General features: G+C 43.5%; 1 protein-coding gene across 1 annotated transcript; it reads right to left on the minus strand.

Moving 5' to 3' along the window:
* Positions 1-1,568: 1,568 nt before the first annotated feature.
* Positions 1,569-8,735, minus strand: LOC138767884 (volume-regulated anion channel subunit LRRC8E). The gene is made up of 2 exons (XM_069945749.1): positions 8,541-8,735; positions 1,569-5,629 (listed from the first exon to the last, which is right to left on the minus strand). Exons 1-2 carry the CDS (start codon positions 8,676-8,678, stop codon positions 3,353-3,355), a joined length of 2,415 nt encoding a protein of 804 aa, XP_069801850.1. The 5' UTR covers positions 8,679-8,735; the 3' UTR covers positions 1,569-3,352.
* Between the last annotated feature and the right edge of the window lie 7,841 nt (positions 8,736-16,576).

Below are 16,576 nucleotides of genomic sequence, written 5' to 3' on the forward strand. Positions count from 1 at the left end.
GTCGAGCACAGGGGGGATTTTTACAATGGGGACAGCACAGGGGGGGGATTTTTACAATGGGGACAGCACAGGGGGGGGATTATTACTATGGGGACAGCACAGGGGGGGGATTATTACTATGGGGACAGCACAGTGGGGGGATTATTACTATGGGGACAGCACAGTGGGGGGATTATTACTATGGGGACAGCACAGGGGGGTGATTATTACTATGGGGACAGCACAGGGGGGGATTATTACTATGGGGACAGCACAGGGGGGGATTATTACTATGCCGGATGCAGCACAGAGGGATTACTATATGAGGGCACATCAGTGGATCCTACATACAGGAGGCAACCCACATACCTACTGACTGTACTGCACATGACTCAAAAAAGTGGAAGTTGTAAAAGTGCGGAGCCTAAAATGTTTGTTTGGCAGGTTCAGAAGAGATCAATTGTGGCTGCAAGAAATTATCAGGGTGGTCTGGGCCAGAAGAAGAGGAAAAGGAAAGTGACAGCTCAGACCAAAGAAGACATCAACTGTGAGTCACTGATTGACTTTTTGCCTCAAGTTGAAAAGGGTTGAATAACACTAATACACACACTGCTTCTCCCTAGTAACATCCGCCCACCCCCCAACATTACTAATCGCTTTTAGAAAGATTAGCCCTGTAGTTCAAATTACCATGATCTTGGGTACCCATACCATACACAGGTCCACTAGTCGTCTTTCCTTGGACCACTTTTGGTAGGTCCAAAACAATACACACTGGCCCAGAATACAAAATCAAGTGAAGTGTACTGTTCTTGGCCTCAAAATGCAGTGTGCAAGCAAGTCCAGGCAGGTGTCAGTAGGGTTATGGTGTCCTATCTAAGGGTAACAAACTAATGGCAGAGAAGCTGAACAGAATGACATATCACTTACATTGTTCTGTGGAGCTGATCCAGAGATATTCTCCTAAATAACATGGACAATAAGTAGTCCACTCTATTATGTGCATGAGCCCAGTAGTCCTGGATATTTATGAGAAGCAGAAAACGCTGCCCACTAGCTGCTGAGTGGCAGTTATCTATCTATACTGTGTATAGGGTGACATCTGTCAATCAGCTGCTGGAGGGTGGTGGTGGGGGTCATGGCAAGGATCTTATTCTCCTGCATATTAGGAGAAAGGTTGAACAGAATGATGTAAGTACTACACCGATCTGTTCAGCATTTCTGTCACTACTTTATGGTGCCCTCAATTAAGGTGGCATAAACCTAGTGACAGATTCCCAGGACCAGGTGGGCCTAACCAGGATCAAGTCACTTTTTATGTTTTATATAAAAGGGCAGAAATATATAGGTATTCAAATCCCTGACGATCAGACTTCCAAATCCTCGAGTTGCGCTCATCTCAAAAGAACATAAAATACTGCATTTCAACTCAGCCATTGCAGAAGAAACACTAAATGACAAACTCACTAACAGGAAATATATTATCAGAAATTACTTGTTTTAATTGAGTCTTATGTTTTATGTCCATGTATAATTCCAGACAGACTTCACTGCTCCAAGGAGAAGAAAAAAAAAAAAAAAACACAAAGATTTGTTGAAATGTTTATTTTAAATAAAAAAAAAACCTAAAATATACACCTAAAACAATTCTGGGCCATATGCTGGTCAATACATAAAATGATGAACCATTCTAATGCCCGACAACTTAAAGGAACAGTGCAGGAAATCTGATACACTATGCTATGCCTAAACCAGGACTGTAGGGACCATGCATCTTTGGTGTCCTTTTAACAGTCCTCTTAGGCCCTACACTAGTCTTAACATACTAAGAATGTTCCTTCACTGATGGCATAGGCTTAATGGGAATCTGTCAGTCGTTGGTCCACACCGGAGGTGCTGTAGTTGGCAGGCCTCTAGTGAGCATGTTACCTTTTGTTACCGCTTCCATGGAATGGATTATCCACTATCTGCGGTCTCCTACTCTAAAGAAGAGTCAAAGAGGAGTTGTGGTTTGGCATTTGTGCCACACTCTGCCACGCCCCCCCCCACTCCTTCCTTCTTTATAAATAATCTTTGCTGCCTGCTTACTCCATCGTCACATTTTCTATATGCAGCACTGATGTCAAGGCCCCACGTGCCGTTTTGTCAGTCCAAGTTTACGCCGCCCTTCCAGGCTATGGCACCTGCATGGACAGTGAAGAAAGGAAGTGTGTTGCCTGTAATATCAGGGCCTTGACAACATGCGTACAATGCGAATATGCCGCGAACGAGGCCAGGCAGATTATTCATGAAGAAAAGGGAGGAGGAAGGAGTGGTGAACTGTGCGGCACAAATGCCAAACCACAACTCCTCTTTGACTCTTTACAGTAGAAGAGCCCAGGATTAAAGATAATTCACTTCACAGACACAGTAACAAAAGGTTACATGCTCACTAGGGGACAGCCAACTACAGCACTCTATCAGCACCACGGGTTGAGTCCGACAGATTCCCTTTAACATCTGGCATCAGTGTTTGATGGAGACTACTTGGACCTCTGTGGATGAGCACCTATATTTCCTGGAGAAGCTATTTATGTAAGTATGGTCTTTAAAAAACCAAATCAACTGTCTACAGCTTAAAGGGGTTGTCCGGCACAAAAAAATTATTCACAGAATAACACACATTACAAAGTTATACAACTTTGTAATGTATGTTATGTCTGTGAATGGCCCCCTTCCCCGTGTCCCACCACCACCACCCGCGCCCACGTCATCAGCTGCTCAGCTGCGATTGGCTGAGCAAAGTTATGCTCAGCCAATCGCGGCTGAGCTTCGGATGACGCTGCAGAGGGCGGCCGGCACTCGGGAAGATCCGCCGGCCGCCCGAAGAAGACGTCACTGCTGAGGATCGGAGACCGTGGTCGGCACGTGACAGGTGAGTATAGCGCACCACACTTCCGGGTACACGGGTGGGGGGACATGGGGAAGGGGGCCATTCACAGACATAACATACATTACAAAGTTGTATAACTTTGTAATGTGTGTTATTCTGTGAATAATTTTTTAGCGCCGGACAACCCCTTTAAAAAAAAAATGTAACCTAAACGTCACGGACTGGCAACGCTCCTCTACATGGGTACATCCGGAATAAAGAGTAGTTTAACTTTGACAAAAGTATATTCCTGAGCTAAGAAGACTTCTTGGTCTTAAAGACATTCTAGAGAATGTTAACTTTATTAAGGCTATTATGGAGATACACAATGCATGCTGAGTAACGGAAGGAAGACAATTGACGGGAGGTATTTAGTGAGAGAAATTTTACCTGTTCTTTATGGTCTCCTGGTAGTTTCCCCAACTTGTTTATTAAAATAAACAAACTACTGTTCTAATACCCTTATACATCCTCACTTAGCCCATCCCTTACATCAAGAGGAAGGGTCTCCAGCAATGACGGCTCCACCACAATCCCAGACTTTTTAAGACTAGTACAGGACACAAGTTCTGGAGGCAACACATCAATCTTGTTCCCTTTTAATTCCAGTCTTACTAAGGAAACAAGGGACCCAATTTTGGGCGAGAGACTTGTAAGTTTATTCTGACCCAACTTCAAAGTCTTAAGTCTTTGGCAGAAAAATAGCTCATTGGGGAGATCCTCTAAAAAGTTCCCGGTCAAAGCCAAGAACTGCAACATCTGCAATACCCCCACTTCTGGTGGCAGCTCTCGGATTTCATTATGAGAGAGGTCAAGGTGGCGTAGTTTGGTACACAGGAAAAGCTGAGGTGGCAATACAAGGATCTTATTGCGATTTAAGCACAGCTCTTCAAGACCCTTCAGTTTGCGGATGTGTTCAGGGATGTAGGCAATTTGATTGTGCCACAATCGTAGTATGCTTAGTTTTCGGCAGTGCTGCAAACTTATGATTTCTTCTATGGTGTGCAGGCTGTTCTCCTTTAAGTCCAACATCTGCAGATTGTTGAGACTGAAGACGGCATGAGGAATCCGCTCTAGATCACATCGGATGAGCTCTAAGTCTTTCAAAAAGGAAAGCCTTTTTAATGCGTTAAGTGTAAGGAGCTTGGTTCCGTCATTATGTATACTGAGTTTCAGCAAATGGCTAGCTGCATCTGCAACCGTCTGAGGCACTTTGGAAAGATTGCTCTTTAGCATCAATACCTTAAGACTTTTTAGCTCCTTTAAGCTTTCGAGTGCAACATTTTTCGAGGCATCCTGAGACAGGTAGCCAAATAAGTGCAGCTCTTCAAGAGCCCGAAGACTAAAAACCCAAAGTGGAATCTCTTTTATATCGTCAAACTTAATCTGAAGAACCCTAAGATGGTCACGGAGGTAGGACAGGGAACCATGTTGGACTTTCGCTGGGCAGTTAAACAATGACAACTCTTCTAACCTGACTAACTTGGACACAAGCGGAGGGATGTGCGCCTCACTTAGCATTTCTAGCTTAAGAGATTCAGTCTCTGTCACCTCAAACACTGTATCTGGCAATCCTGGCAGCTTGAAGAGATGAAGTTCCAGACGGCCTTCTGGCGTATGCTGAAGTTTCTGTCTTAGTTTATCAGCTGGCCATTCGTGGTTGAGATTAAGCTGCCTCAGCCGACTTTCACTAACCTCTGAAAGAAAGACAGCAAATCTTTTAGAGTAAAGGGAATCATATTGATCCACTAAATGAAGTACAAACGCAAAGTCATTTTTCACGTCAGGGATATCCCCGATCCCGGTTTCTTCTCGCACTGATCTGAATGAATACTCCTTTAGGGGACGACGAAAGAGCCAATAGAGTGTATACAGACATGTTAAACCATAGACTCCCAGAAAGCACAGATAGCTGATAGCCAGCTTGGAGAACAGGTGGGCTTTGGTGTGGTTGCAGCAAAAACTGTTGTATCCAGTCATGTCCTCCGTATGCACGCTACATGGGACAATAAAGTGTATTTTCCCAACCAAGGCGGCATTATACACTGTTATTAGAACAAATTTGCAGACTTTCAAAATTGTTTGACGCATGTACATGGAATATAGAATATCACCCTCCTCCACATGATGCCGGAATTTCTTGACCTTCTCAAACAAGGCCTTGGCTTGCTCTCCTTCCTTTTTGTCCAAGACACTAGCTGAAGGAGTGTCTGCCACAATTTTCTCTGGAACAGGAAGATCAGCAGTCGCCGGACTGGATTCATCAAAGTTGGTCTTCGATAACTCTCTCTCTACAGTTTTCTCCTGGGTGGTCTCCCCCGAGACCTCAGACAGGGCTCGCGTTGTCCATGGAGAATCAAAACACTTGCCCAAGATGGAGATGAAGTGTTCAATTTTGGAACTGGTGCCTGGAAACTTGAACCAGAAATTTCCACAAATGATGAAGATGAGGGTGTGAATGACCACAAGGTATGGGAAGTACTTTGCATACCAGTGTAACGCAGTTTCATAACACATCTGATTTATGAAGCTGTACTGCTGAAGGTCCAGGTTATTACGTAGTCCACTCATCTCACGCGGGGGACCAGGAGTAGGAACTGGGGGTGGAGTAGAAATGCCCTGGTCTTCCTCAGTAGCATTTGTGGTTTCCGAGTTTTGAGAGTATTCTTTGCAGGTGATTTGAGAAACATAGTCAGCAGAGGTATGGTTAGGCAGACATATGATCTTATCCTGAGTTATCTGTGGAGAAAGAGAAAACCACACGTAGTCAGAAGGATTTTCCAACATGACAGATTACCGAAAGGAAAAAGAAGGAATAGTGAGGAGTTATTTGGAAGAGTGCATAGGTTAATGCATGGAAGATGAATAACAAAACACTTAAAAGGTTTCACACATGAAGCAAGATCAATGTGAAAGAATTCATAATGCAACAAAGTGGAAACATGGTCATTTTTACTAGGCCCACTAATGGAGTCTCTAATGCAAGTATCATCCACCTCTTAAACAGGAAGGATTGACTATTAGAGATGAGCGAACCTTGAGCATGCTGGAGTCCATCCGAACCCGAACTTTCGGCATTTGATTAGCGGTGGCTGCTGAACTTGGATAAAGCCCTAAGGCTATGTGGAAAACATGGATATAGTCATTGGCTGTTTCCATGTTTTCCAGACAACCTTAGAGCTTTATCCAAGTTCAGCAGCCCCCGCTAATCAAATGCCGATCGTTCGGGTTCGGGTGGACTCGAACCTGAACCAGGTTCGCTCATCTCTATTGGCTATACATTACCACATACCCCAGACATCAACCCATTATTTATATCTTATAATGCCTATTGTCCAAGGTTTAGGACATAAAATCTTCCTATTTAATATTTTTTGAGGCACTTACTACTGTGAAGTATCCTGGATATAGGTTCAAGCCTATACACTATCAATAACGATCAGCCAACAGCTAGCTCTCCTGACCTCCCCATACACCATGACTAAGCATTCATACAGTGTTTCTCCAAAAATAAGACAGGGTCTTATTTGTTTTTGGTTCCCTGAAAAAGGGCTAGGGCTCATTTTTGGGTAGGTCTTATTTTTTCCCCCCCATGAACAACAATCCTTTTCTTATACTCCATAGAGTAGCTTTTTCAGTTTGAATTAGTGTTGTCAGAGGGAAAAAAAATGTACCCTTACCTACACAGTATACCAGTTAGAGATGGGCGAGAGGAGGCAGTATTCAAAAAAAGCGGCTTTTGCCCTGTTGGGCAGGAGGTGGGGGGGCTTATATTTCGAGCCTACTCCAAAAACCGAGCAAAATCAAGCTAGGTTTTTTTTTCCGCAGTAGGAGAGGGAAGGGATAAGCTCAGTCTCACTTCTGCCAGAAAAAAGGGTGGTGCAGAAAAAAATCTAATATACCTGGCCCCTCTCTCCGCTGAAATCTAGGGGGTTGGGGGAGGCAGAAGGCTGGGCAAACACGCAGAAGTAACATTTCTAACGTTTATGGGGTCCTGTGGTCAGATGTATATGGCCACCTTCAGAAACTAAATTTCTCTTTCGCCCTAGGCAAAGTATCTATAGAGGATAAACACCCAGACATTATACCACACCATGTCCATTGGTGTTATCTCCATGCAACTCTGAGCAACTGGAAAAACTGCCTCTTCAGCTATCATTCTATATTCCTTCCCATTTTTCTTGCATTTTTTATATCCAATGTAGTTACTAAGATGAACTAAAATATGAATATATGTTTTACAACATTGCGTTAAAAGTAAATGACCATTTCATCCAATAATTTCTAATTGTTAACCAAGACAGGTCAAAACCCCTTCCCTAATATTCTGAGCATGTATAAGGGATTTAAAATGATATGATGTTAGTGGGTGGACATTGAATTTAAAAGGGAATCTCTTCTGGAGAGGTTCCTATAAGATTCTCCAAATATCTGACGTCCTATCAAAAAAAATTCCCCTTAAAGCCAACCGGTAAATGATGGGCTGAGAGGGCTCAAGGGAGAGCTGCATACATGGTTAGATAGCCCTCAGCCGGCTGTTCAGCACGTCAGGAGGCCAGCTAGAGGGGGATCCACTAACTCAGCATTAAGACGCCAGTCTGCCCTGATGACAGCTTCCATATAGGAAAAACATGGCATACATCCAAATGAATAACAGAAATGGATATGGGTTTTATATAACCTTAGCTTTTAACAATGTATATTTATATTTTAATCCTAAGATTAACATGAAGAGTCTCCTTCCCTCTCTCAAAGAGCTTCTGCAGCAGTGAGGTATGGTGTATAGGAGGGGTCCCCAACTGGCGGACCGCGGTCCAAACCCGGACTGCGGAGGCCAGCTGTCCGGACCCCTGCAGCCGCCCTGCTCCCTGCACAGTAACTATGAGCGCTCTTACCGTGCAGCAGCAGCACTGGCAGAGAGGGAGCCATTGGCTCCCTCCCTGTTAGCGACTCTTGTGGCCGCAGCTGTCACAAGAGGCCGCACTCCTTGTCTAGTGTTGGCGCTCGAGTGATGTCACTGCGCCGGCGCCAGGACAGGGGTGTGCGGCCTCTAGTGACTGCTGCAGTGCGGCCACAAGAGGGAAAGAGAAGAGGAGACGCCGGACCCAGGTGAGTATAATTTTTTTTTTTTTATGTTATATGCTAGATGGGAGGGGGAGAGCACACAGGGGGACTATATACTACTGGGGGAAAGAACACAGGGTGGCTATATACTACAGGGGGAAAGCACACAGGGTGGCCATATACTACAGGGAGAGAGCGCTCAGGGGGGGCTATATACTACTGGGGAAGAGCGCACAGGGGGGCTATATACTACAGAGTTTTTCCACTAATAAAGTATCAATTCTGTATGTAAATAGTTCAACGACCTTTGTGAAAAGTAACAAAACACGTTTACTAATGATGTTCAGCTCGGACCTTCACCTGACAATAGACCCCGGTAAGCAGACCTTCACTAAAAGTTGTTGAGTACCCCTGGTGTATAGTGTACAATGACCCAGCTATAGCAAAACAACTTTGCAAGAAGGGAAGAAGCACTTTATGTCAATCAAATGATTGCTTCCTACCTGGAAGGCTCCAAAGTTTCAGGAATAGAAAGAAGAAAAATAAAATCTATAGCAGAGTGTATAAGGTGTCATTGATCACCTACCTGTAGGGTGCATCCAAAGACCCCAATCATGAGCATGGCCACGGTGATATACTCAGCCAGGACATCCCACCAGGGCTTCAGCACTTTGAAGGCTGGGGTCTGCTCTGTGAACTGCTTGAACTCGGCCACAGGAATCATTTTGGCGGCGACTCAGACTGCGGGGAAGGAGAAAAATATTGTATGGATTACCACACTGTCCACACCAGTCATAGTGCTAACCCCTCAGTGCAGCATACAAGTGATGCGGAGCTCCCTCAGTATTACAGTACACATAGTTTACATGTTATCTGTGTAATGACACCAGGTCCTTATCAGGCAACCACAGACTCCTCCACCCGTTACATGCACAGGCCGAGACCATCCAGCACGCTAAGGGTTAAAGGTAGGAGGCTACTACAATACTACTGTGGTCTTGGCGAGAACACACTAATTTCTGCATTAATATCGATTGTCATCCAATACCTCTGATATACGAGACTGAGGAAAAGCTCTCACACATATACACTATTATAAACAGTTTAGAGACTATGAAAAGAGATGAGCCAATCCATTTAGCACAATATGGATTCAGTCTGCATTTCACTAACACAAAAAAAACAACATTAGGTCCCAAAAGAATTCAAACCTTTTGTGAATAGTTTTTTTTTCTTTCTGTATATCGAGAGGTCTGTATGGTCACCGCACACACTACGTTTGCTAGTGTTCAATGTACTGTACAGAAGCAGAGAGTCCTATCTTTGGTGGGCGGCCCTGGTCCTTTAAAGGGGTTATGGGGGTAGCAAAAATATCCTAAACAATCCCCCTTCACAATACCACCATTTACCACTATAAAAAGGGGAAAAGGGGGGGGGGGGGTCACAGGACATGTGATCTCCTCTCTGGTGGCCAAGTTAGCTGTCTATTGACTTGGTAACCTAACCCCCAGGAGACATTATCTGCATCATCTCCATGCACCTGTGCTGCTTCTATAGACTTACATGTGTCCCTGAGCCTAGGTTTCTGTAATATGAAATGTTATAGTTCTTTCTCTGCTTGCTGTCAGTGAATGCAGGCACATGCACCTGCCTTTGTGTCTCAGCTCTGCATATTGTAAGGGTTATAGATGTTTTTAGAATCTGGATCGAACTAGAATGCTTTCATTCACAGTCAGCAAGCAGAGATCTAAACATACACTACACCCCCGATAAACAGATGCCTGTTATGGAGAACATAGCTACACAATGCGCACATCATCTCTGCTACATCAGCTAGTATGGTATACATACTGGGGTGGTGTGATGCAAAAATAAAAAAAAATCAATGAAAATGCATAATGGGAAATGTAGTTTCCTGGCCAGCGCCATCTTGGATATAGATCGGCTTTTAGAAAAACTTGTAACTCAGGAATGGCAGCAGGTAGAAAGGCAGGAGACAGCTCAAAATACTCATTTAATTTTTTTCACCCAAAACATTTGTTAAATTGGACCCCAAAACAATCTCAATAGCGTTACTCATCTCCATCTATAACTATGTAGAGTACACATACAAATTACATCCATATATTCTAACTACAGCCATGTACATTACATAAAGAATAAAAATTTTTATAAATTGTGTTGTGTTTGGTGTCTGTTCATACTTGCAATAGGAAATTTGTTAGCCATCATTGTAATCTGATGGCAAAATACTGAAACCCCATTAAAACCAAGAGTCAATTTGGATCTGTTAAGACAGGAAAAATATTATCACCATTAATCTCTTTGTAACTCAAACATTAGTATCCACTACTCTTTCAGTAAAGTAATATTTTATCATGTTACTCTGGATCTTTCCCTTAACTAGAGTAAAATTGCGGCCCTTTGAACATGTTCTAGTGTTTACTTTCTTTCCTCTTGAATCTTATTTAGTCCTTAAAACATATCTAAAGGTTTCGATCATGTCCCCCCTTCCCTTCTTTCCTCCAGACTATACAGATTTAGATTCTTAAAGGGAACCTGTCCCCCCTGATATGTTTTATGCCTCACACCCTCCACTATTTTGTAGCCCATCATCGCTCTGTGTAATAAAGACAACGATCTGCCGATGACAACGACTGGCCGATTGTGTCTTTAGGTCTGGACCTAAAATCCATCTTTCGTTGCTTGTTTACTAGACTGATCGGGCCGTGTAATACGGCTCTAAAGCAGCTTTAAGAGGAGAAAAAAAAAAAAAGGGGGATTTAGTGCAGATTTTGTTGCAATAAATCTATCTAGGGTATGTTTCCCCTAATACAGCATGTACTTGTGAGTCAGACACCATACCATCCATGGGACATCCGATACGGCGGCCACAGCACCATTTTTGTATTTTACAACTAAAGTCAACCTGATCTGTACACTATATAGATACCCACAGGTGGTCCTTTCCAGATCAGGTTTCACAGCCATATTTACACATGGTACCCTGGATTCTCACACACAGAGGTCTTCTGTATGTACACACAATGACAGGGCCGTGCGAACAGTTAAAGTCTACCACGACAAGAGTCACTGGTGTAATAAAACTAGTCACATCATAATATTGGAGCCGGCCAAGACTAAGGATACAACCTGCAAACCCTGCAGGACGAGAAAGATATTTATGAGCGGTACTTATTGAGTAGAACGCCATAAACACAATGAGAACTTCAGCATGTTCCGTGCTCTGGGGCACAGCACACAAGTCACAATGAATGGCTTCCATCAACACAATTGAATAGATGGCTTGGGGGGGGGGGGAGGCTCACAACAAGCAGGAGGCAGCCATCTTGTAGCAGCTTTCCTGCCAGATTCATAGTTTGTTTTTTGTTTTTTAGTTTATCCCATATGAGGATAAGGAGGACTGGTTGACTGTCTAATGTATATGGGGTCCTCCTGACTCCCCACACATGCTGGCAGAAGAGGTGAAATCAAAGATGCTCGTCCTCTTGTTGGATCCATTGGAGGTCTCTGGCATCCATCCTCTGTCTACTCAGAACACAAGCATTAGTCAAGTATCATTGGCCACAAGAGACATTGTACAATCAGACCTTCCCACCGAACAGTGTTTTCCATTCCATGTGTGATTTTACGCTAAATATTTCTAGAATAGAAGGAAACAATAAAAAGTTAGTTATCGGGCCCTGTTGGCCTCCTGGCATCAAGATACCGTTCATCGCAGAGCAACAAACAGAAGCAGATGTTTCACGAAACAGGACGTTAGGAGTGAAGGAAAGCCTTAAAGGTTCCACAGGGATGTATATAAAAAAAAAGTCCCCATCCACTCTCACAGTCCAAGTCTTCATAACCTAATGTGGTTTTGTTTGAGACTTGCGTACCAAAAAGGGGCTTGGTCTAGGGAGTAAACAGTAACTCCCCACCATACCAACAGAACAAAGGGGCCACAGATAGACCCTAAAATGTACATGGACAGCTCCTTTAAAGCGAGACTGTACCCACAATCTTCCCGTGGCCTAGAGTATCTGTGCCCTAACTTTGCTCCACCCCTCCTCCCCACCCTCTTTCCTATTCCTCTGCAGTGAAAACTGCACAGGTACCTTAACGCTCCAGCCCATGTGCCGTGTTTTCACAGCTGATGAATAGTAGGCAATCTGCCTGGAGCATTCCTAATGATGAGGATGGCAGGGAGGAGGGACAGAGAGGTTGTGCCAGCCTAATGCATACACAATCTAGGCCACGGCCATTTGGCACAGAGCTGCAAATGTAAAAGTTGTTTTTTAGCACAATAACTGCATCACCTGCCGAACGGACCCCAGGACAGATCTTGGATTAAAAGCAGCTATCCGAAGGTACAAACGGTTTGGGGGGGGTCAGATTATGGGTACAGAATCACTTTAAATAGAGTTTTTCTATGAACAGTACTAACTTGTGAGCTCATCCTGGTGCGTGGGCTGCATGTGGCCGATGCTTAGTCAATAGTAATGCCAATAAAAATGTAATATAAAATTTATAAGTCTTGCTATTAACCCTATATCACTAGCCAGATTGAATATAGTCCCCAACTAGATTTTACAGCCCAGGATTAATGGAAAAGGGCGGTGTCGAGTTACGACAACCCCTTGTAAAAGTGCCCTGTTAGGGGCCTCTGAGGAGATATACAAGTCTGGCCCATCGGCACCCTCGACCCCCATTATTTATGTCAATGTCACCAATAAGGCAGAAATAGTTTCTGAGCAAAAAGTTGAAGCAATAGAAATTTTATTCGTACTCTCTTATTCCAGTAATGTGCAGGCGGGGACAATATCCCTCCCTCACGATCAAGGACAATGGAGGATTAACATTCTTCTAATGCATTTCTTTACTAAGACCTGGAGCAGACGCCAAGGTTTAGGCGGCTTCTAGGGCGACGGTAATAAAATAGAGATGTGCTTCTACGGTATACGGGAATGAGTATCTGTGTGTCTTATATATTTCAGGTTCTTCAGTTGCTTAGAGGATATGTCTAGTGGCAAGAGTTTGCCGGTTCAGTGCTCTCAAGGAGGGGGCACCTGTACGGTCAAGCAACCTTTTGCCTTTAATTGGTCCCATTATTTGATCCTGTGTATTGTGCAGTCAGTCATCTTTTGTTCTTATGGTTTTCCGAAGTTCACTGAAGCAGAACCACAGTAGCAACAACTTCCCACGGACAGGATTATAGGTCACGTTACTTTCAGGCTCAGCTGAGCTTCTCCAGGTTGACTCCCTGCTTTCTTGTTAACACTATTTATTCTGGTTTAATCATCATCCTTTAATTTTTTTCTCTCGCTCTTTTTTAGACCTTCTTCCAGTCTCCTCCTATGAGTTGTCTTCCAAAGATCAGAGGCTCTTGCAGGGTAAAAAGCTTCTGAAGTCATTGACTTCATGCATGGTACAAGTAGACACATGAAACATCCTTCGTATTACAGCTGCTCATAAACAAAACATGTTTCTAGGGTGAAAACAGGATACAGGACCAGACACATTTCACACTCATTGTAGGATAAGACTAGTTGAAATCCACAATGTTCAATTCCTGGTTATAGCAATGGCAGTCTTTGTTAAGTGCCCTGCCAGATACAATTGGTATCAATCAACAAGATTCCAGGAAGGTTTTGAGGCAGGAACCACCTGGAATCTTCCTCAAATTACACAACCCGATAATCGTTGTTCGTGAGTGACAATGTGCTAAATCAGTAGCCGCTTACAAAGCCTATTACACGGCTTGAGAATCGTGCAGCAAGGGCTTCACGGACATAGTAAGCGTTGCGTTATATAGAAAATATTAGTTATACTTACCTGACCAGGCTTCCCCGGTGTCCTGCTGCCTTTTCCACGCTGACCACAGCAGCCGCTAAGGCTTCTGGAGCAGTCTCTAAAATGACAGGCCACTAAGCCAATCACTGGCCGAGATGGGACAGCACCACAGACAGTAACGGCCTGCCACTTATAAAAACTGCTTCAGAAGCTCCAGCGGCAGCTGTGGTGAGCGGGGAACAGGCAGGAGGACATCAGGGGAGCCTGGACAGGCAAGTATAATCTTTATTATTTTCTTTACACTGTCATTAGCCAACGGCCGCACATCAATAGTACATAAAGCAAGGCCCAGACGGTGGTCAATGATTTTTAAAAAGGACCCTCACTCCCTCCATCTCCTTTCAAAGGGAACAGTTGTAGGAGTATTAAAGGAGTATGGGCACCTTAAAATCTGAAACCAAAAAGGAGTGTGAACAAAAGGTTAAAGAATAATCTTCCATTTCAACCCAAATTAATGGTCATTTCTCCAAAACATTTATGATCAATTTTTACCCCCCCACCCCAACTATATAAGAGAACGTTTTCCTTATTGCGCAGTTTAAAAATTACACCACTGTTCTCCTGTCCAGGTTGATTTACTAACACATGGCAAGAAGAGATTATATCTATAGTTACAAATACTGGACACATTTTTAATATTGGGACCCATGGGGCAAGGTCTCCATGGAGGAAACCATCATTGTTGCCTAGTTATGGGCAATGCATGAGCCACAAATATGATTGTGCAATATTCTGTTAGATTAAGACAAGCAGAGTAATAAATAGATGTCAGGAACAACTACTTATCGGGGAGTGGGAGAGAAGGCGCCTTTCACGATTCTTGTTACCCCAAACAACAAGCCTTGACCACTTATCTGTAAGGGACATTTGTGGCTTCCATTGCAATTTGTGAGGTACACCAACAATTATCACATCCATGTGACCGATGTATGAATAGTAATGTGTAGAGCACTGCAAAGTATATTCTGTGGCATTACATAAGGTCATGAATTCTGTATAATTTCATTGTTACAGACTAGGAAGTGACCTCTCAGATGTGAGGTCTTAACACGATAAAGGAATTACAGAGCTAACCTTGCACAGATACTAAAGACCTGGACAATATATCAGTATTATCTGTTACCAGCAGTTCTATTGGTTAAGACTTCCCGTAAGTATCATTAGGTAATTGAATGAGGAAGAAAATACGTGAGCAGGGTCTGGAAACCTCCTGATGACATCTCTGGGGGCCTACAAGGGCCTGGTCTATCACCAGAGGTCAATCCAATCATGTAGGAGACGGGGTGTAAAAGCAAACCATCTGTTAGGGTCCTTTATTACTGGTAGACCCATGTCCAATACGAACTATGATTTTTAAACCAAACAATCCCAGTTCTCAGCCAACGAATGTGCAATCACTTACACTTTGGCTGTTCGTTGGGCTTTCACATAAGGCAAAAATTGGCCAATATTTGCCCTATATAAAATGCCCTTAAGACCTTATCCATGCACATGCATATATACACGGACAGTGTACAACAGAACCATACATGAAGCCGGGACCTCTGAATCAGTTTAAATCTTTGCGGTACTGTACTAACACAGCCACGTGGAAGGGTTAAACTGATTCGGAGCTCCCAGCATCGTGGTGATACGTGAATTTTCAGTGCACAGTCAATAGCCACAGAATGTGTCAATGTCCCCTTACTCTTCAAGCTATTTGGTGAACTCCTGAGTAACCCAACATATATAGGGCTCAGTAGTAATATAAATCCATGTATTGCTGCGATTACACGGAGCGATTATTGTTCGAATCTTCGCAATAACTATCGCATTTGACTGATATTCGTTCAGTGTAAACACAGCAAACGATCAAGCGACGAGCGAGAAATCGTTCATTTTGATCTTACAACATGTTCTCAAATCGTCGATCGCTAAAAATTCGCAGATCGCTTTGTGTAAACAGGTCTATCAAAGATTCACCCTATGTGAAAGATGGGCTTAAGGGATTTTAACGATCACAACAACAATTTTTCTTACGAATTGTCTAACGATTTTTCTAGCGATTTATTCGTCTAAACGCTGATCGTTATAAGAACCAAATCGTTGCTTCAAAATCGTTAAACGATCGATTGGGCGAATTATCGCTCCGTGTAAACGTAGCATAAGGATCTCCAATTAGGAGACTATAGTGGAAGAAAGTCTCTAGCCACTCTTTGTATTGGGGGCAATCAGGTGATGAACGAGTGTTGGCTCTTTTGTTAGCTGATTGATGGCTCTTTTATAAAAGGGTGGATTGTTAGCAACAATTGTTCTAGAAATGCTCATTTGTCCGATAATCAGCCCGTGTAATGCGACGTTTACATGGAGCGATAATTCGCCCAATTGATCGTATTACGATTTTGAAGCAACGATTTGGCTTTTATAACAATCAGCGTTCAGACGAATAAATAGTTAGAAAATCCGTAAGAAAAATCGTTATTGTGATCGTTTTAAGATCGCTTAAAGGGGTAGTGCGGCGCTAAACAATTATTCACAAAATAACACACATTACAAAGTTATACAACTTTGTAATGTATGTTATGTATGTGAATGGCCCCCTTCCCCGTGTTTCCCCCCACCCACACTAGACCCGGAAGTGTGGTGCATTATACTCACCGCATCTTGTGTCGACCCCCGTCCGCCATCTTGGGACAGCAACGTAGTCTTCGGGAGGCCAGCCGGGCCACTCCATCCGTCCCTCATGCCGGCCCCCCTCATCAGCAGCTCAGCCGCGATTGTCTGAGCATA

This window comes from Dendropsophus ebraccatus, chromosome 1, assembly GCF_027789765.1.
Source record: "Dendropsophus ebraccatus isolate aDenEbr1 chromosome 1, aDenEbr1.pat, whole genome shotgun sequence".
NCBI lineage: Eukaryota > Metazoa > Chordata > Amphibia > Anura > Hylidae > Dendropsophus > Dendropsophus ebraccatus.